Source organism: Amia ocellicauda, chromosome 14, assembly GCF_036373705.1.
Source record: "Amia ocellicauda isolate fAmiCal2 chromosome 14, fAmiCal2.hap1, whole genome shotgun sequence".
NCBI classification, from domain to species: Eukaryota; Metazoa; Chordata; class Actinopteri; order Amiiformes; family Amiidae; genus Amia; species Amia ocellicauda.
In genome coordinates this window covers 12,759,501-12,780,303 of record NC_089863.1, presented here as the reverse complement: position 1 = coordinate 12,780,303, position 20,803 = coordinate 12,759,501, and the positions used below count along the sequence as shown (strand labels likewise).

Sequence of the window (20,803 nt, the reverse complement as noted above, 5' to 3'; positions counted from 1 at the left end):
TCTAGTCTTGCACTTCGTTCTGAAAGCCTTTTAAAAAAGTGAAGAAAACACTGGTCTTCTGGAAAAAGTAAATCGCAATAAAGGTCTGAACACAAGGAGGTATTGCTGCACGCACGCTCTTCATAGAAGAAACCGAATCTCTCGTTTCAAGAAGTCACAAAGAGAAGTGCAACTGCAACCAGGCAATGGCAGTACTGCACACGTGCCAAGGACAGAGATGTTGGCCTCCTATTAAAAGATACCAAATACACCCCTCACGACAACCCAAGATACACTGCAACCAAATACAGAGCATAAACTAACCAAATGAATAGACCCACAAGGCTTTCTCTGCTCGAAGAAAACAAACCCCCATAAAACAAGCACATCCCACTAAAACAATCGCACTGGGACGGGAATAAAGCGGTTTACCAGTACAGGCGTCACCGTCACAGTAAAACACATACTCATCCAGTCTCGGAGGCACGTGGCTGTTATTCGATCTAAAGTAATTAAGCCTCATTAAAGCCCAATCATCCACTGATATGATTAATCAGCCCCACCTGCTGCAGTGAGAGAAGGGACTGGCTGTGCCGCCTCCAGCTATCGCACTTGATCTTCACTTATTCTTCATTTGATGAGGAAACCACATATTTTCTCTCTTTCTACAATCGACTACAAATGAGACGCGACGAAATGAACTGTGGGACTGTCATTACATTCTATAATCTAGTTCACACAAAACATTTTACTCTTTTCAACTTTTTTGGCACTTACTATGCAAAATGTTCACTGTCAGAAACCTGACCATTATCCTTTCCTGTGGGATGATTTTAGTGTTTCAACACTCTGTATCAGCATAAGTCTGTATGTGTGTGTGCATTCACGCGCGCGAGCCTGTGTGTGTGTGTGTGTGTGTGTGTGTGTGTGTGTGTGTGTGTGTGTGTGTGTGTGTGTGTGTGTGTGTGAGAGAGAGAGAGAGAGAGAGAGAGAGAGAGAGAGAGAGATTCCATGAACAGAAACAGATTGCATTTACAAATCCTTTATAATCTAGAATAAATCTTAAAAAAAAATGTTGATAACCTGGTAGTAAGAAACTTCTATTACTGATTAATGTGCATGTTCACAAGAGATACATAGTTTTTCAGTTATAAACCCTTTAAACATAAACAATTAACAGTTTGGTAACATAATTTATATATTGCCAGTTGTGCGCTGATGAACTGCATTTCTCTCCCTGTGTGTCTGTGTAAACAAGGTCACTGTCTCACTGTGCTACGGTACTGTGCTCTAGTCAGTGCAACCCTGATACCCAGAGGAACAGAGTCTGATAAGAACCGGTTTTCTCCAGCAATTTGGGCTTGATACATCGTACAAACCCCCTTATATTAAACATTATGTATGCTTTATTCTCCCCGGGTTGACTAAATATGGGTCTTCCTGAGCAGTTGTCAGGCAGAAACCAAACTGCAAATCAATTTATAACTTTTTTGAAATGTGTTTTTCTGGATTTTTTTGTTGTTATTCTGTCTCTCACTGTTAAAATACACCTACCATTAAAATTATAGACTGATCATTTCTTTGTCAGTGGGCAAACGTACAAAATCAGCAGGGGATCAAATACTTTTTTCCCTCACTGTAAGTCGCCCTGGATAAGGACGTATACACATAAATAAACCAATTAAAAAATACCAATGACTGTATGATAAGGATACTGTTAGCCAGTGCCGCTAAAACAATGCACCGAACATTATGATAAAGCCAGACAATTTATTTCCAATAAGAGGACAATATCTACAGTATGATTGTTCAAAACTGTAACAAAAGCACAGTCCACATGGAAGCAATACACTGTGTAAATTAGCTTTAATATTTACCAAATGTATTTACAGTTGTATAACATGCATAAAGCTATTGGTATACACAGCCAGTGAAAAACAGTTGGAGCGTGTTTTTTGTTTGTTTGTTTCTTGTCAAACATTGGTTGGCACAGGAGAGAAATAGCAAATAAAGTTGCAATTTGGCAGACTGCTGTGTGCTTACTCCTTTTCCCAGTTCTTTGGTTATCCCCTCAGGAAGTTCTAAATAAATAATGTATTATTCCTTTATTTCTTTTATTGGATCACCCCAAAGACTTATGAAGCCACGTGTCTTGCTAATTCAAGATAACGACTCAATGTGAGTCAGAGTGTTTAACAGAGGAGAGTGGAGCAGCTCCATGACCTCAGCTCAGGCTCCGGGCCTCGAGTAAGCCTGAATCGAGATCCAGTTCAACTCCAGGTCTTCACTCAACAGTTGGTGCAGGGACAACTGGAGATCCCAGGTCCCCTAGACTTGTTCGGACAGAGACCCAGCCAGAATCAATTGCTCTTCACCAGTTTCTTCATTGTTTTGTTTTCCTTCTATTACAAAATGCTATTCATTCTAACATTTTTGTTTTGGACAGTGCTGTATATACTCGTGGGGTCCTCTCCTTTTTGCTGTGAAATGAATCTGTCTTTTCTCACCACAGTATACCGAGTCTCAGGCAGCTTAGCATTTTTTTCCTGCAAAGACAACAAGAGGTAATAGAAAAAAAATATATATTTTTTTTCATTATTGTATTGTGTATAGAGACACAAAGACAGAGTGACAGGGAAACAGAGAAGGATAGAGAGATGGAGATAGGCAGGCAGACATAAGAAATAATAACATAAAACCTCGGGGTACTCCAGAACAAGACAGAGTTGGCATTGACTTTTCATTTGGAGTGTAAAATTTATTGTGAGTTTTGTCACAAATCAGTTGTGATGAAGAAAAATAAGATGAAAATTTTACCTGGCCATCGTTCTGTACTGTAGCATATGTTGAACTGATACCCTCTGTGTCTATTCAGCAATAAATACAATAAACAAAAAGACAACGTTCAGAATGAAAGTACCATAAGTAAGAATTACTCAGAATAAGCTTCTGTTTTAGTCTAATACATGTTATTTTAATATGGGTTACTTTTACAAGGGGAAGTCTGATGTACATGACTAAATAGGGATTTATAAAAAAATTCTGAAGAAACGTTGCTGTAATGGTAGTGTTGTATTTCTAGATTGTATGATATGTCACTTTGCTGCTTCCAGGGTTCTGTGAATCTCATGGATTTTGTATTATTATAGAGGCAAATATCACCTGTACCTATATATTTCTTGCAGGAGGATTTGATTATAACACAGATGACCATAATCAGGATAAGGCACAGGACACAAGCAGCAACAATTACGGCTGTTAAGATTTGGTTTTGTTCCGCACCTAGAATGACAGACACCTCCCATTAGCAACACAAACTGTCCGTGGTGGCACTGAAACACTCCTAAACTATACAGTGAAAATATTGTTACATAAAAAGTGTTTGTATTACATGTTATATTACAGTTAATTTAGGTTCAGAAAACTGTCCTAGATCAGTGTTTTTGAACCAGCAATTAATTACACCAGCATCTGATGAGTCAAGCGAGAATTAACTATTTTTATATTTTTGTAGAAAGTCCATCCTGTTTCAGTGCTTGACTATACTGCGCGCACACACACACACAATGCCATTGCAATCACACTTACTTGGACAGAGCTTTTCCTTCCCTAGTGAGCTGTGGGTCCAGCTGACGTGATTACTGGCGTTGCACATAAAAAAGCTGTCGACTGCAGAGACATTGATAACCACAGCAGCAGACTTGTTCCTAGTCTCCTCTCTGCACAGAGAATCATTGCAGATGAAGGTAGATGAAAGTTTTCCCTTCACAGAGCATGTGATCAAAATGTTGCAGGTTTTACTGCTTGAGAAATTGGAGTCCACCACCATTACTGGTGTGTCAATCTTCTCTGAAACACAAACATTCATGGGCTAGAGATTATAACGTGTTATAAGGACGATTTAGACTTATGAAAGGGAGGGATAGAGGGATATAGCTGTGGGAGTCAAACTAATGCAACCCCACAATAGCAAACAAATCTAAAAGTGCACAAGTATTTAATTTCACAATTGCCGGGAGTTGCAAATGTTCTGTATGAGTAAACAAACCAACAAATGTGTGATCACAGAAACATATTTTTAAAACTGTCCAACACAAAAGGAAACTAATGCATACACATTTCTCGGGTAGGTTTTGCATTTCTGTTTAAAGTTTATGCTCACTGTGGAGACACCCACTGAAGTGACTGATGAGACATCATTATAAGAATGTGGTCAAGATACTACAGCAAGAGACCACACTGAATCACAATCACTGTCTTGGGTTTGCAATATTCCTTATGTGACTCAGAAAACATTCAAACTACATTTTCCTGGCATTTGCAGATCATCCCATGAAGAAAGACTTAACATAAACTTTACAGTCCAGCAAAATAATAACAAATATTAAAAAATAAAAGCACATACCTTGAATTAATAAGCTGTATTTTGCAACAGTTACATCAACCTTGTCATTATTAACCATTACTGCTGTGTAAAGGCCATGGTCTGTCTCCTCAAGGTTTCTGATGGTTAGAGATTTATTTTCCTTGCTGAACTCCACCCTGGGTTTGTATGTATCCTCATAATCAACATCATCATATTTAGTGTTGTATTCCACTATGTTGACTTTGTTAAACTTCCATGAAATACTTTTGAACTGTAACTGTTCGTGTCCTTGTACTTCAAGACCAATAGAGTCTCCTTTTAATCCATAGAGCTCAATGGCAGGAATACCAGTGCCCATGACTAGAAACAGAAAGAAAATATTTTAAATTGAACTATACAATTGTATCAATTGTTTATGCATGTATAAAATTAAATCCCAAACAATCAAATTAACTTTCAATTCAGAGAAAGAATTACCACACCAGGTTTTGCTTTTTAGCACAACAGTTTAACCAGTGGTTGCATGTTTGAAACATGAAGTGAAATTTCACACTTGCAGAAATTAAAAACAAAGATGTATAAACCATATAAACTGTGACATAACACGTCTTTCATAAACAAAACAAGTGTAGAATACGAAGATAAAGTCTACAGGGACACTGCATTTTTGTCTTGTTTATTTTTCTATGTTTTAAAGGATTTTACAATAAAGAACCTGCTGAACACATCCACCTGTTTTGTGATTTGTCAACTCAGAGATTCAGGATCAAATAATTTAGAGTTTTTTTCTCTTTAAGTTTTAAATGAATTCATGCTTAACCAACATATAAAACAGCTTTAAATAAATGTAGTCTAAACCAAGACCACCAAGCTAGTGGAAACTCTGTTGTGGTTTCCTGTTGTATTCAGGGGGCTGCACTAAACCTGTGCTTAAAACTCGTAATGGAAAGAGAAACATAAATAGCATATACTAGAACAGGGTTTCTGATGCAGATTTGCACTAACTAAACTATTTGTAATGTTATTTTTATCTTTCCCCGGGTCTGTAGCTCTTGGTCAGTTACAGTTGTGGTGCTGGAGTGCAAGTCTCCTCCTGCCTTTATGATTGTATTTCAATCAGTGAACAAGCAAGAACATAATTATGTCTTTGTCAGTATTAAGAGCTCAGTAGGAAAGAACCTCCTCCCCCCCAAAAAAAAACATTATGGAATATGTACGGTACACCTGATACAAGTTTGTAATTTCAACTATTGCCTATTCTACTCTTATTGTGGTTTTGTGTTTACTGTATGCCTAATACATGCTTGGGATGAGAGAAAACAAACCCTGCCAGTAAGAGGGGACATCACAGAACTGTGAAATGTCTGAACATTCAAGTTTGTTTCTGCATTCTCATGAACAGAAACTTTCACGAAAGCAGAAGGGACTTTAATAAAGTGAAACTTGGAATTTCTATGTCTGGTTTCACTGACTGTCAAGTAGCACTAGGTCTAGGATTACTCAACCCAAAGTAGAATTGAGTTGTCCATTACTAGTACTATTCTGGGTCCATGAAGCCAGGCCTTAAAGTAGAATATTGTATAGTAGATTAGAAATATAATTTACCCTGACCACCCACAAAATTGTATAAAACTCCCACCTAGCTACTGAAATTACACCTTTTGTTGCCCTATAGCCTGGATGTAAAATGTATTAAAAACTTTAAAATTATTTAATGGTTTGTTCACTTTTGCACTTTATTATACTACATTGTCATTATTAATGAAGTGTGAATTGTTCTGTAAAATGAAATGTAATGTTTATATTATGCTATGGTATGCCCAGATGACTATATACCTACAGACAATAGCAAATAAAATCAAAAAGATGAACGCACACAGGCTACTTTTAGAACATCTGTGCTACTGTAACAGCTCTATGTCTGTGGTTGAGCTCTGTTATAGATATTTACTTTGCTCTCACTACTGTCTCTCTGATGAGGACAAATAAGACTCTGAGGCAGTTATAAGGGTAAACTTATATTCTCAATATTTGGGAACAGGTACAGCACAGCACAGCTGTGTCCGATCACTGCACCAGTCATAATTCACCACACTCAATTTTTATAATTTAATATTCTATTAAGTGATGTACACAAGAAAAACTACAAACCAAACCCTGTCTTTAACTAACCCTTTGGATTACAGTAATTTAAAAGTGCAGGTTTTTCCCTTCTCACCCCCAACCCCCGAGCTTGTGATCATGTGTAAGATTTTGAGTTCACTATTAAATTAACTCATTCTTTCAATACTGAATGTATTGAATTATATGAATGTTTCCTATAGAGAACCAGTACTGCTTTCTTCCAAATTAATGTTGGTGTTTATACTAAAAAATCTACACTACAGATATTTCTTTGGTCCATTCTGTACATTTTCAGAAATTATATTTAGAAATGACTTGTGTTAAGGTGTGTTAAAATACATTTTGAATACAAGTCAAATACCCATCGGAATAAATCAGCAGTCAGAGGACAAATCCTTCCGTGGAACTTTATAAAATACCACTAAAAATATGAAACATTGAAAATACAAATTCTAGTCTGTACCATTAAGAGATTTACTTATTAAACAACAAAAATAAGGTCACAAAATATACTTACAGATTTGTTCTGTACTGAACACAGTTTCAAATACTGGCAAATACATTCCCTTAGATTTCTATCAAGTTTTTTTCTTTTCACATTAAAATTCAGTTAAAACAATTACAACTATAATATTGGTATACATATGTATTTATAGTTCATTGTAACTGCTGCATATTTTTAAAGCCTACCTCAAAGAAGAACACATTTATTTGAAACCTCATACAGGCCGTATGGCCCTAAGATATAAATTAATAATTACTATACCCGGTAGGATAGCAATCACCAACAGAAACAGGACAACGGTGGTCATTCTGCTCTGACTGTAAAAAGAAATGTAGAAGTTTGGTAAGAGAAACTTCCTTGTTTACTGCATAAATACAATACAAAGAGGAAATGATGGGGGTTTAAACTACATACGAAATGGAAAAAAATGTGATGAGTGGCTGGGGGTTTTTGAAATGAGTGTAAAGTTTAATTTAGTTCCATATACAAGATGATTTCTATTCAAATATAGCCAGCATGATTAATCTCCTGCACTCTTCATGAACGAGATGTTAATGTTACGATGATGTTTATTCTGTGGTGTTCAGGCACTCTGGGAGCAGTCTGCTGTTGTCATGAAGTGTGGTCAGCAATGGACTTGTGTGTTGAACACGCGGTGGGGAAGCATTTTGTTTACCGGTATTGTATCAAATGGAGAAATGGCAATAATCATTCACATTTACACTCGGATAATTTAAAAACTTCATAAAGTTGCCAAAGAAAGCTGTACATTCTCAAAAATAAATACACAAAGTAGATTGATACTACTGTATTATTAAGTGCGACACAATGTATATTAATCTACCAAGTTGTAGTTATTTTACAAAATGTAACGGCAGTAGATATTAAGTAAATATACATTGAAAAAAACGAAGGTGCACTGGTAATGATTGAGTGCAAGTGCAAACAAAACACAAAACAATGTGAAGGGTTACTAATGCAGCCAAATGAACAAACTTCTACTTATATGTAACGGCAGGGCAATAGGAGTATCTGTGGGACTTTGTTTTGGGGGTAAATTGTGATTTTAATGGGGTTTTTAAATGTACTTTAGCATTAAAATTCTCAATGCGTGATGAAATGTGATTCATGCATTTTACTGCACTGTATCAATACTGCAACATTTAAATGATGTATTCATTGTATGATGGACTTATTTTTTTTATTTAATGTTGTGACATGCTTTGGCATGGTGTTCCACTATATACAGTTAAGATTGATTGATTTAATTTGAAGGAGGCTTAAAGATTCTCATTGTCCAAAATAAAAAGGGACATATTCCAAAAACGAATTGAAGTGCTATTATTATTAGAATCTCCCTCCCAGACGCAGTGTGCTTAGCATAAACTACAGGGGCGAGAAAGTTTGTGAACCCCAATGACAAGTTCAGAAGTCCCATAGTTTTGCCATGATAGCCTTCTTGAATCAAAAAATGTATTTTCTGAAATATCCAATAGGATTTATATGAACCAATTCCATGTCTATATAGAAACAATATGATTAATCAGACAGCCAGGGTATGCGTAAAAGTAAGTGAACCCTGGTTTGATCAGCTCAGTTAGAGGGGATAATTAGAATCAGGTGTTTAAATAATAGGGTACATCTTCAGGTGTGAGTTTGGGAGGTCCCACCTCATATGAAGATCAGAAACTATGAGAGTGTGGCCTTCACCATACAGGTGTGTGGAAACACGGCATGCCATGCTATAAACAAATCTCAGAGGACCTCAGAAAAGCAGTTATTGATGCTCACCAATCTAGAAAGAGTTACAAAACCATTTCGGAGGATTTGGTTCTCCACCAATCCACCGTCAGACACCAGTTCTAGAAGGAGGAATGGGCCATAATTATTCAAAATCCATGTGAGACACTGAGCAACTGTCCCACTGGGTACTAAATCCTTAGGTTCACATACATCTGCACACATGGCTATTGAATGTTGAAGCATTTGTGCAAAATAGTCTTTGAAAAAACAAAGAATGATGAGACCCCATTCAGGAGAAAATGTTTATTAAAAAAAAAAAATGAAAAAAAAGAACAGAAAAAAATGAAACGTACACAGAGAGAGAGGGAAGAAAAAAAATCTACAAAGATTTAAAACCAGCATTTTTCACCTGCTGGAAGTAAAAACTTTTCCCCCACCCCCCCTTTCATTTGTATTTTTTTAATTACTTTTGCATAATAAAAACAAATGAAAAACACAAAAGGTTTAATTACATTTCTTGTTATTCTACTTGCATGCATTAAAATATTTTTTTAAACAAACTGCAAGTTTTCTTTCGTTATTATTTAGAACAAATCTACAATATTTATATATATAAAAAAAACTTCAAAATGCTTCACAGGATGACATCATAAAAAACAAACACTATATACATATATGGGTGAAGGTACAGTGGCTCAAAGCTGCCAAAAAAATTATTATAATAATTGTGGGCAGCCATTTGAAACATTTTGATCCTTCTAGCCTTTTTGCAGTCTAGTTTTGTCCCCGAACAGTCACATTTGTATAAGAAATTAAGATTGTTTTTACTAGCCATACAGAAAATGAGGGAGCTTATGGATTTCAAACAACAGCCCACTATACCAAAATTAAAAGAAAAAGGCAACAGACAAGACTTGGTCATTCATGTTGCTGGTACTTTTTGCTGATGGGTGCATGTCATGGGAGTTATTTTAACCATGGAATGTTAGGTCATTTATTTGGCACATATATGATGCTCGGCTCAAACTACAGCACTTAAATAATTCAAAATTAAATGTATACAAAATGATGTACAACAATCGTGAAGCTTTACATTTGAAAATCTCCAAATAATGAAGGCATCATACGCAAAAATCCCCACCTGACCTGACGCATGGCCAATGGATGCAACTCAACAAAATAAAAACCTAAAATACAAATAAAACCCCAAACTGTTAAATTAGTAATGAAAGGTGTTGGATTTTAAAACTAAAGTGTTGCACCAAAGCTCCCTACAAAAGATATTGCAGATTTTGCCACAGTATTTAAGATGAGGGTTACATGTTCATTTGCACTACCTCACTTTGATATTTCCAGTGTCACCACATAATTCAGCTTTGCCATGGCAGTTCTTATTATTTATCTGGATACAAATGTTCCCCCTTTATTGGAAGTCATTTTAGTCTCAATTTTATTTGTAAAAACACAGACTACATGCATTTCACAAAAGCCAAAACAATAAAAAAAAAAATGAAGTTTTGTGGAATGCTTTGCAAGACCTTTTGCAAAAATAGAAAATTATCATTGTAACATGACATCCCTATCCAAAAGAAAATAATCAGAACCTTAAACTGCACTGGTTAAAATCTCATGGTAAAACATGAAAAGTTCAGTGTAAGGTCTACACATTTAGCAGACCTTGTATTAGGTCATTTCATAACTTTGTGTAGGATGAGCATGGGCAGAATCAGTTTTGTTTAATTTAAATTGGACAACCTGCCTTGGAATCTGTTTTGTACAATCGGGAAGCTGTTTACATTCAATAAAAAATACATTTTAATTACTAAAAAGCATACAACACAGATTTGTCCATTTATAAAAAATTCTAAAAACAATATTGTAGAATCACAGAAAATGTGTAAAATCCAAGTTTAATGTGTCTAAAGGTCTGTTCGTTTAAATGCCTTCTGTTCCTGGACAGCACTGGATAATTCTCCAAATTAGGGTTACATTAGGGTTGTGTTATTACTTAAAGAGAGCCACATGGCCCTATATTTCATGACATCAAGGAGGGGGTGCTAATAATTCTTTATCTTTGGATTCAGGAATGATATGAAACACTAGATTTCTCCTAGACTTTTATTGCAAACAACTGGAAGCTTGAAACTCATTTACAGTTGTTCGCAGGGCCCAACGATGGGCTTCAAAGACATTAAAAGGTGAGCAAGGACTAATAAAGACAACAACTAACAACCCCAGAGTAGCAGGAAGGCAATCATTGTGGAAAACTCCCATAAGGCCGTGTCAGCAGAAACCACCACATCGGTTTACGCATGGCTTAGCTGCACTTGTACAAGACTCCACATCACTGAGGGCCCCCTCAATGCAGGAGCAATAGGCATTCTCTGGCAAAGGTCAGAAGCAGGATACCTTGCAAGATCTCTCCTTGGTTTCCAAAAAGGAAAATCTGTTCTGGAAGCCTTTGTTTTTAGAACCCCTTCCCCGTGACATCACCGTGACATCACACCGGCAGTAGTAATGACAAAAAGCATCTCCGCCCCCAGAAGCCTCTTTGTAGTAAAGCCCCTGGTTTTACGGACATTCCCAGAGGCCTTGGGCAGGGCAACTGGGAGGCGTGTTGCTCCCGTACAAGGCGAGCACCACAATGTACACAGGTTTAAGTCCCACCCCCCCCAAAAAAAAAAAAAAAAACACTAGAAAAACATCACCGCAAATACAAAATATCATTAAACCCGAATCCCTTAACAACCCCCCTCCCCCCCTTTCCTTCCCCACTCTACACTCAGAAACAACAGGTTCAGGATTTTGTCTCCTTGATACAGTGAGAAATCTGTATTTATTTTATATACATTTATATATATTTTAATCAATTTCCTAAGAAAATGTATAGCTGGATGCATGAGCACCACAGTTCAGATGCCCAGATTTCCTTCGAATGGGTTCAGAGTAGCACTTAATTTATACTGATGGCAATGAGAAATGCAGTTGGTACTCCCAAAAAAAAAAAAAAAAAAAAAAAAGGTGGTCCTGTGGGGGTCTCACAGACTGAAGCTTGGCAGCCCTGCTGTCGATACTCTGAGTAACTCCATGTGAGACACTTTCAGAAATCTCTTGCCAGAAAAGCTGCCCCCTCTTTCAGTGTTTGGATTGGAGGTCTTCTCTACGGCTCATGTCTTGGTTCATGTCTTTGGGTGAGAGACACAACTTGGAAAGTACTCCATCACCTCCATTTTTCAGTAGGCCATGGACTGTTTATGTTTTAATATTAATCCAGTGGTGAATCAGACAGCTTGCAGATTTTAACACAACCTGCCTGGGCTGAGATGGCATCCCATAATGGGGGAAAAGGCCCAGGTCTGTGTTTCACTTGAATGTCACAGCCTCTGTGCTAGGTTAATACCACACAGCTCCACTATACAGGAGACCAGGATGTTACCAGTTGTCCTAAAGCCACTCAAATTGAGTTCATGGCATAACTGGAAAAGGGTCATGTTGACTGTCGGTGGCACAGGTGTCTAAGACTATCCCAGCAGGTGTAAGAAGCATCCAATTTAGAAACAGCTTAATTTTTATGACAGGATTTAAACTTTTATATAGAAAACTATATAAAATATTCTCAGAAACAGCCATTTTAAAGAAGGAAAGGGCTTTAGAATGAGTTTGGTTGGTCAATACTACAGGCAGAGAAGGCCCAGGTTTGCAACTGACCTCTCCATTATCTCATAAGCAAACATGGGCTTAATGTCTCATCCAATTCCTCCCCCACCCCCACACAAAACACAGTCTTCACTCATTGAGGTCAGTTCATTTTTTTTTTTTTTTTTTTTAAAAGATCTATTCAAAAGAAGAAGCTACAGTATCAGGTTAAAATAGTCACTTGTCATGTCAGTAGAATTCAAGACCTTCTCTGATCCAGGCAAATAGTTACACATTAACAAGAAAGAAGGATTGATGTGGTTTATCGAGTGAATATCCAGTTATATTAGCTTGTGTGGGAATATTTAAAAGCCAGTACAAAAAATGTAAAAACAAAATAAAAACTGCACTGCTTTCAAAACTATACTGGCTTAGTGTTTTAAAGCATTTTAAATTAGAGTTCATATCTTGCACCAATTCATCCATTAGGTTTCAGCCCCTTAGTATTACATTTTATAGTATTAATACACAAAAAAGGCACATTTGTGCCTGTGCAATCCATTTACTTATGAGCAAAAATGTACTGGATAGGAAGTACCAGTCAATATTTTTGTATACATTGGCTGGAGGGGGATATTCGGAGAGTATTGGGTGGGTGAGCTGTGTTGATACAATTCTTTAATTTTATTTTATTTTTTAAGCAAAGTCCTTATTTAATGGTGTAGTGTGAGGGTAACAAGATATCAGCTTTAAGACCGTGTGTCACATTACTGGCAGTTACAGAACAGAAAAGTTTGAGTGAAACCTTGAATACATTCTCAGTTTAGAAGTCTCAGACATTAAAACCACAATAAAAGCATTTCATAGGATTCAATCAGACACTGAATGTAGGTTACTAGAGCCTATGCTGATTGGGGAAAAAAAAAAAAACTGTGGGTAATAAAACAAAATAGACAATTCAGACAAGCGAGAGACGATCTTGGGGGTCTTTCAGCTGAAGAGTGCAAAGTTCACAGTACAAATCCGTCTCGGACCGCTCTCATTCCAATCCATTTAAAAACTCTCACTGACTCTCTGACACGCACACACAAATGCACAAAAGACAAACAAGAGTGGCCAACCCTAATCCAATGAACATCCCCACAAAACCCAAGGAATATTTGAGACTTTTCCTAACTATCACTTAGTTGCAAAGCCCAATGGGACATTTTATTTTTCCTTTTTCTCCTTTCTTATGTAACAGGCAGTAGTGGTCGTCTCTTGGGCCTCTGTTCCCATCACTGACCCACCACCACCAGGACCCCTCTCTCTCCCCCTCCCTTTCTTCCCTAGTCAGTCTCACACCGAGGTCTCGGACTGCAGCCTCATGACGAACTTGTGGCTCTTGGGGTCGATGAACTCCTCGCGGACCTGCAGGAAGGGGATGCGTCGCACCGTCACCACCAGAGAGAAATCCATCCGCCGCAGTGCAAAGACCGCTCCCTCCCGCAGGGCGGAGGTCACGGGCTCCTCGCTCACCAGTGTCCACTGGCGCCCCGCCGTGTTCTCGCGGTGGTACTGCACGGTGGGCCCGGGGGTCAGGTACCGTTCCAGGAAGGCCTGACATTGGGAAGGGAGAGGAAATGAGTTATAGTACTGTGCTATCAAGTGACAGTGATGGTGTCTGTGGCAGCCCAGAAGTGGCCAACCAGAAACATCACGTAGTTGGGTCGGTGTATTGCTTGTTCTCTGGGGCGTCTGCTGTATCACTCAGTGCTTTCTGTCCAGTTCTGGTATATCTATTGTATTGTATTGACCAGTCGGTAACTCAGAGCTCACACCCTGCTCTCTCTCCACTCATTACGGACACATTATGCATGATTTCCGGTTGGCATGTGCTGTATGGGGTGGCACATTGCAGTACCCTACCTTGGGCGTCATGTCGTGTGTGATGCAGAACTGCAGGTGCTGCAGGATGCTCTCCATGCTGTGGTAGGGCTGCTGGCGGGTGGTGCGCAGGTACTTCTGCATGGCACGGGCCATGGAGGCGAAGATGGCCTGGGCCGCCTCGCGGGGGTCCATGATCTCACGTGGGTTCTTCTGGTCCTCATCCTGCAGCCGCTTGATGTGGGTGAATGCTTCCTCTACCGCCACCACCAGCCTGGGAGGAGAAATGACAAAATCAGAGCATTGGCGTTATGTGGAACACCTCTTGCAGTGTGGGTTGGATTCGGATGCTGTGGGTTGGTGCTGCCGGAGTCTACCTTCGTAGATTGAAATCTGAATTTTAAGTTGGAGGCGGGAGGTTAAGCGTTGAGGGGGATAAAAAGTTTTTTAAAATTGAAAATTACTTCTTACCTGGTGTTTTTATAATTTAGCAAAATAAGAAATTAAATAAAAACAAAAATCAAGAAAGCATGAAAGGAAAAAAGGGCTGAGTGGAACTGAAGCTGAATGTTACACTCCTCTGTTAATCAATAATTCAAGACGCTTAGGCCTCCCCCTAAGTCCACCAGCACTCAAGTACCTGGCTTTACGTTTCCGGACACGTCTCTCCATCTCCGCCTCCTCGTAGTAGTACTCATTGTGGCTGTTGTCTCTCCGGCGAGCTGCGGCCGCGATCATGGCTCGGGATTGGCCTGTCGAATTATTGGTGCTGTTTTCTGGAGGAAGATACATCGCCTTGATCAATTTGTGTTTCTGATTCCCAGTATTCTTAAAACTTGTAAACGCTGAACAAAACATTTGCAAACCCTTTGAAATTGTTCCCAAATTTTTTTATGTGTCACATAATATCCTTTTAACAAGGCTTTAAAAAAAAAAATGTCATTTGATAATCATGTGCCTATACCATATAGTATGCTGTATAATTGTGTATATAGAAGAACCTTTTGTAATACCATGATTACAGAATGGGAGATCCGTTTTGCTTAATTGATGGTGACACAAATGATACATTTGTTCACTGCAGTTACCTTCACCTAATGAATACACCTTGAAGCCTGACATCTTTTTAGACAGGATGGATTTGGGCAAGTTGAGCAGAGCAGGGTTGTAGACTGGGAAATCGCTGTAGTAGTGCTCCAGAATCCACACTGCGGCTCGCTGGATGCTGAGACACAAAACGGACAGGACACGTCTCATGAGACTCAATCATGGCAGTCAAACCCCAGCCCTGATACTAGAATGCATTCAGATCTCAGGAGTGACATGCAGTACCACTGGAGAATGTGGGCTATACAGAACAGAGCTGAAGGAATCGTTGGCTTCCATTGCCACCCGAGCTTTTAAATTATAACTATTGTTTTCAGCAGTCGACAAATCACTAAAGACTATTTACAAAGACCTCCTAGAAACTAGCTCTCCAGAAGAACAGGCCAATTATCTATATAGGCTTTCACAGCACAGCTTAGAACTCTCACACGCATGAGCAAATCCTTTGTCCATGAAAACATCCCATATGGTATCAGTGCCCATTTAAAAATACATTCCCATCCATGTCCTGACTTTTTCCACTTGCTTGCCTACTGGACGCGAGAACACCAGAGATGGGCAGCACTATTCTTCATTCTACACCCCCCCCCAACAAACCTATATACACATCACATACCTGAGGTGGCCGATGTTGTAGAACTTGCTGGCCCCGTCTGTGGTCCTCACCACCTTGAGGCAGAAGGCGGGCTGGATCTGCCGGATCTCCAGCAAAACGATGGCGAGGTACTGTATGAAGAGGAGGGCGTCCACCAGGGAGGCAGCGTACTCCACAATCCCGCGGTAATCCCTCTCTCGGGGCTCCAGCACCCGCACCCCGTAGAAGAGCCAATAGGAAGCCACAAAGAGGAACACCAGTACCATGAGGAGGGAGCGGAACACAAAGATCCGGGGCAGGGTGGCTCGGGGGGGCCTCAGGAAGAGAGCCCAAGAGGCGATGAGAAGGACCAGGAGCTTGAAGGCCAGGGATACGTAGAGGCCCTCGCAGGGGGTCCCGCATGGGTCCAGCTGGTCCCGCCACAGCAGCTGGGGCAGGAGAAGGAAGGCCAGCGGGGTGAGGAAGGCAAAGAGTCCCAGGGCCCCCGATAGAGCTGGCCCCAGGAAGCGGCGGCAGTCTGGGGCGGCCGACTCCTCCACGTCCTTGGTGATGCGGGTCAGGTCCTCGTGGGAGACGCTGTGTTCCGACGTGCCCGTCACCACCGTCGTCGTCTCGCCCCAGTTGTCGTCCTGGGCGAGGGGCAGAGAGAAGAGAGGGAGAAAATTGAAGAGGAGAGTAGGAGAGGGAGACCAGTGAAAAAGAGACCAGAGAGGAATGCACATTAAGATTACAAAAGCTCTGAAGGTATAATGGTGCTGAAACTCAGGTGCTGTACTGAATTAAGCTTCGAGACGGGGGAATATATTCAAGCCACAGTCACTCACCTCAGCTTGCATTGTGACCACCTCAGCTCTACAATATTGTGGACACAAGCTCAACTTTTTCTTTGTGCTACATTATAATAATTCGCCATGCGGTAATCCCTAGAGATTTGTCTGGGGGGGGGGGGGGGGGGGATATAGGTTAATGCAGCCTCAGTAAGCCTCTCCGCAGCAGTATCCTGTAGAAGTGCAGGAAACTGCCAACAACCTGGCTGACCGGCTGTCTGGAAACAGTTTCACGGTCGCTGTGCTCCTGACAAAGATATCCCAGTCACCCGGCCCAGTCGGGATGTCATTAATCTGCTCTTGCTTTTTATTTATTGAATCATTTCCCCCTCCATCGTCTCATCTCCAATGTGAATCTAGAAAATCACTTGAAGAAGAGCATGAGAGAAAGACGGAAAAGAGTAGTGGAACAGAGGAACACAAACCAAGAGGAGACCGATACAAAAAGTGAGGAAAGTGGAGGCAAAAGGAGCCTATACAGAACAAACTACTAGGAAATCCTACAAGCATCTTCAATGAGCAGTTGGTAGGTAGAAGAAGAAAAAAAAAAAACACCTAAAAACTGCTGACTGGGGGGGGGGGGTCTTGGTTACCTCGTGAGGAATGGACATACTCCCCGCAACAGGATTTCTCTTGGCAAAGGTTCACCTCAGTGCGGGAGCAGTGGGACAGAATGCTACGGCGCTGCAGGAACACTCACCCTGTCGTCTCCCCTCGTCGACTCATTGTCCAGCAGCGGCTCTCCGGGAGCTTGGATCGTGACCGACTTGTCTCCCCTGCTGCCGTCTCTGCTCTTTGAGCGGTGCCGGTCCCTGCGGTCTCTGAGAGAGGGAGAATCTGGTTTATAATGCAGCTGGCACTTAATTCACTCTAAATCCTCATCCTCTAAATGGGGATTTGGGGATTTTTTGGGGGGTTTGTTTCCACTTAATCCGTAAGCAGAGGGAGGGTGGGAGGATATAGATAGACCGATAGCTATAGATGGATCTTTCACTACAGATGCCCCACTCTCAAACACAGACAGCTTAGTCTCATATTTGGGCTGGACAGATGTTTGGCAGTGGGGTAATGTCATTTGGAGGCAAAGTAAAACTGCAGATAAGAGCTCAGATCATGCACCTTTTCAACTGGTTGGTCTGTTGGTTTTCCTCTGGCGTTTTACAGGTATTTCCTACAGAAACTGAAAGGATTCCCAGAGTGCCAAATTAAGGTCGCCCATACATAACCCTAGGGAATTCTTTGGACGAGTGTACTGGTATTGTGGTGTTAATGTCCATTTGAAATTGATGGGTTGGGAACCACTGGTCTAGGATTAGGATTAGGATTGGGAATACCCAAATTTTAAAGCACTGGATTGCAGGTTTTAAATAGGAGATCTGGAACATCTTTGAAGTAAAAGGTCTTCCATTTTGCTTACCTGGGTTTTCGCGAGCTGCGCGAGTGGCTGGACTTGTAGGAGTAACCCGAGTACTGAGACTCCGTGTCCATGTTGCTGTTCCTCGACTTCTCCTCGCCGAGTGTGGGCTTGCGGGGGTAGTAGCTGTTCCCCCCTCCTCCGCCCTCCCTCTGGCCGTTCCCACCTCGCACCGGGGCCCCCCCCTCCTTCAGTTTCCGAGTGCTGACCGCTTTGGCAGAGAGAGACAGGGGCAGCTTCAGCAGGTCGACTTTGCTCCTGAGAGAATCTATTTTGAAGCACGGGTGATGCCCAGGGCCAGAGAAAGCCAAGAGAAGCAGAGGGTCCTGGATAAGGAGGAAATAAACCCAGATTAAATATCTGACAATGTATAAAATGTTCAAAACCACAGCACCACAAATGGCAAAACCTACAGCTCATTAAAACAAAGTTTCAAACACCAATTAATTAAGCCTAGAACATTGATGGAGTTTGCCAAATTAAAAGGAAAAAAAAAATGCACCCCCCCCAACATAACAGTTCTCAAACGGTTGATCAAAGACCTTTCATAGTTGCAGATGTGTTGTGTCAAAGACAAAATGGGAAGTTATTTGGTCAAAGGTGGAAAGTCAATGCTGTGTTGTAAAAAGGGGTAGCATTGGGGAAACCCAACCCACTGATTCGAGGCATTACAGTAAATAAAAATCCTTGTGACAAGCCGCTGAGAATCCAAAATTTCATGCACGTGACTTGCTGTTGAAACCCAGAACAAGAACAAATGACTGTGTAAAAACTATAAATAAAAGCATATATTTTGGATTATTTGTAGTGATTATGATGACAGTGATAACATATGACTTACAAAAAACAAAAACATTACTCAAAAAATACAGGAAACACAAAATGTAATTGTGTGGTCATTGGAAAGTTCACCACAAATGACATGAAGGGACTGCTTAAATTGCTCATGGGATTTCCTAAAAATAACAAATTACAATTTATAAACAAAGTTTCTAAGAATAAAGAAAACACACAGAGGGAAAAAAAAGGGGGGGGGGGTTATGAACACCGTGACCCTCTTTTCCTGACCAGACAATCAATTTTAAAGGGCTTAAGAGGAGATTAGCACAGACAAAACAAAAACAAACTAAGACATTCCTGCAAACCACAAGAGAGTCTTTTAAACCATGAAGGAGAACACAGATTGCAGAAAATGGGAAAGCTGGGAACGCACAGGATCTAACTCCTAGATGACCACAATTATGTACATACATACATACATAAAATACAAAACTTTCAACAAAGTTCAACAAAGTAATAAAAAAATTACTTTGAATACAAGGGGAGACAAATGTCTTCTCCCAACAGGCCCCACACATTTTCTTCTCCTCCCCGAGGTAACGTCAAATTTACATAGCTAGTCAATTACTTTTAAGACCGAAAACTTCCATGGGAAATGCATTACAGAAGCCTGTACACTGAGCAGATCACAGCCCTCAATAACTGGGGCTCTGAGGATTTAGATCTTGACGTTGTTTTACATTCCCAACTTGAGCAACCGGGTTGTTGTATGAAAAATGTGCAGGGGTCTGTATGTGCAAAAGTTTCCTTTTGACAGCAGGGTCACTGATGTACGAGTGCCGCAGAAAAGTCAGATTTCTTCTCAGCCTTACCCTGGTTATTCATAGGTCTCAAATTCTCCAAAAGCAGTTTAACATTTGTGTTTGCCTTTCAACTCCCAACAGCATACTTCCAAGACGCTGCAGTCAAACTGATTAATGTAGTCAGGTTGGGGAGAGTAAGCCATCTTTGATTAAACCTCCTTGTCATCCCCTTTTCCATGGTGGATTTACCCTCTACAGTCATTACACAAAGTACCTGCTTTCATCAATTGGCTGTTGAGTGCAAGCAATTTTCTAATCCAGAGAAATTTGGCAGAATTTTGCGATGGACAGTAAATAACTTTCAAATTGTCTTTAATAACCGGGAACATTTTTATTTATAGGTTTTTCTTAACTGCACATGTAAGGTATTTAAACTGTCCATATTAAACCTCAACAGTAGCTTTCAGTAGGCAACATTTTAAGCGATCATCTCTCACTACGACAAGCAAGTTTACATCTACAATTGCCAAGTGACTTACTTGGTTTGCATAATGCACTTTAGCCACTACTATAGTACTAGTACAGTAGTAAGTGGAATACATTTTCATGTATACCCTCAAAATCTTTTTTTGTTTAGTGATCCAACAGACGCAAGAGAAAATCCTACACCTTAATATTCCTCAAATCACCTGCCTGTATGGCAATACACAATGAGGAGAAAGCGAGGGTGCCCTCTACTGGTAATATCTGATGCTTCATACACTACAGCCACTTCTTCCCAGGCCTCGAGACCAGGTGAAGCCTGGGCCCAGGGCAGTTTAGCTTAAAATGTGAGCGGATTTGGCCCTGGGCAATCCACCTCGGGGTAGCAGTTCCCACTGAAGGAAACGGTGGCGTCTGTGAAGCCGTTGAACTAATTGAATTCATAAGCGCCTCAGAGCCGAGACTGCTGTCGTACAGTGCTGAGTATTGAGTGTCTGCCTTAGGGCTTCCTTGGAACTTTTTGTTGTTGTTGATCTTTGTTGAAGAAAAGAAAAACAGTCGCCTACATCAGATTC

At 40.3% G+C, this 20,803-nt stretch overlaps 2 protein-coding genes across 5 annotated transcripts; both read right to left on the bottom strand.

The window, feature by feature from the left end:
* Nucleotides 1–1,828: 1,828 nt before the first annotated feature.
* Nucleotides 1,829–7,332, bottom strand: LOC136768743 (SLAM family member 9). Of its 3 annotated transcripts, none has more exons than XM_066723100.1 (6): nt 7,236–7,332; nt 4,385–4,705; nt 3,568–3,828; nt 3,148–3,261; nt 2,797–2,846; nt 1,829–2,525 (listed from the first exon to the last, which is right to left on the bottom strand). In XM_066723100.1, exons 1-6 carry the CDS (start codon nt 7,279–7,281, stop codon nt 2,385–2,387), a joined length of 933 nt encoding a protein of 310 aa, XP_066579197.1. In that variant the 5' UTR covers nt 7,282–7,332; the 3' UTR covers nt 1,829–2,384. The 3 variants fall into 3 exon arrangements, with proteins under 3 accessions (XP_066579197.1, XP_066579198.1, XP_066579199.1); XM_066723101.1 differs by lacking the exon at nt 7,236–7,332 and adding an exon at nt 6,987–7,152; XM_066723102.1 differs by lacking the exon at nt 3,148–3,261.
* Nucleotides 7,333–9,005: 1,673 nt separating this feature from the next.
* vangl2 (VANGL planar cell polarity protein 2) lies at nt 9,006–18,487 on the bottom strand. Of its 2 annotated transcripts, none has more exons than XM_066723098.1 (7): nt 18,166–18,487; nt 17,449–17,569; nt 15,943–16,550; nt 15,308–15,444; nt 14,860–14,995; nt 14,262–14,493; nt 9,006–13,952 (listed from the first exon to the last, which is right to left on the bottom strand). In XM_066723098.1, the coding sequence occupies exons 1-7, from the start codon at nt 18,234–18,236 to the stop codon at nt 13,692–13,694; spliced, it is 1,566 nt and encodes a 521-aa protein (XP_066579195.1). In that variant the 5' UTR covers nt 18,237–18,487; the 3' UTR covers nt 9,006–13,691. The 2 variants fall into 2 exon arrangements, with proteins under 2 accessions (XP_066579195.1, XP_066579194.1); XM_066723097.1 differs by having other exon boundaries at nt 15,314–15,444; nt 18,166–18,336.
* Between the last annotated feature and the right edge of the window lie 2,316 nt (nt 18,488–20,803).

Bases quoted from the DNA above. Each gene is read 5' to 3' on its own strand.
- LOC136768743 (XM_066723100.1), bottom strand. From the start codon at position 7,281: ATGACCACCGTTGTCCTGTTTCTGTTGGTGATTGCTATCCTACCGG. The intron at 3,262-3,567 runs GTAAGTGTGATT...CTGTCATTCTAG, and splicing joins GAAGGAAAAGCTCTGTCCAA to GTGCGGAACAAAACCAAATC. The intron at 2,847-3,147 runs GTACAGGTGATA...ATTGCTGAATAG, and splicing joins CTCCTGCAAGAAATATATAG to ACACAGAGGGTATCAGTTCA.
- vangl2 (XM_066723098.1), bottom strand. From the start codon at position 18,236: ATGGACACGGAGTCTCAGTACTCGGGTTACTCCTACAAGTCCAGCCAC. The intron at 16,551-17,448 runs GTGAGTGTTCCT...CCCCTCGCCCAG, and splicing joins CGACGAGGGGAGACGACAGG to GACGACAACTGGGGCGAGAC. The intron at 14,996-15,307 runs GTAACTGCAGTG...ATCTTCCTCCAG, and splicing joins GGTGTATTCATTAGGTGAAG to AAAACAGCACCAATAATTCG.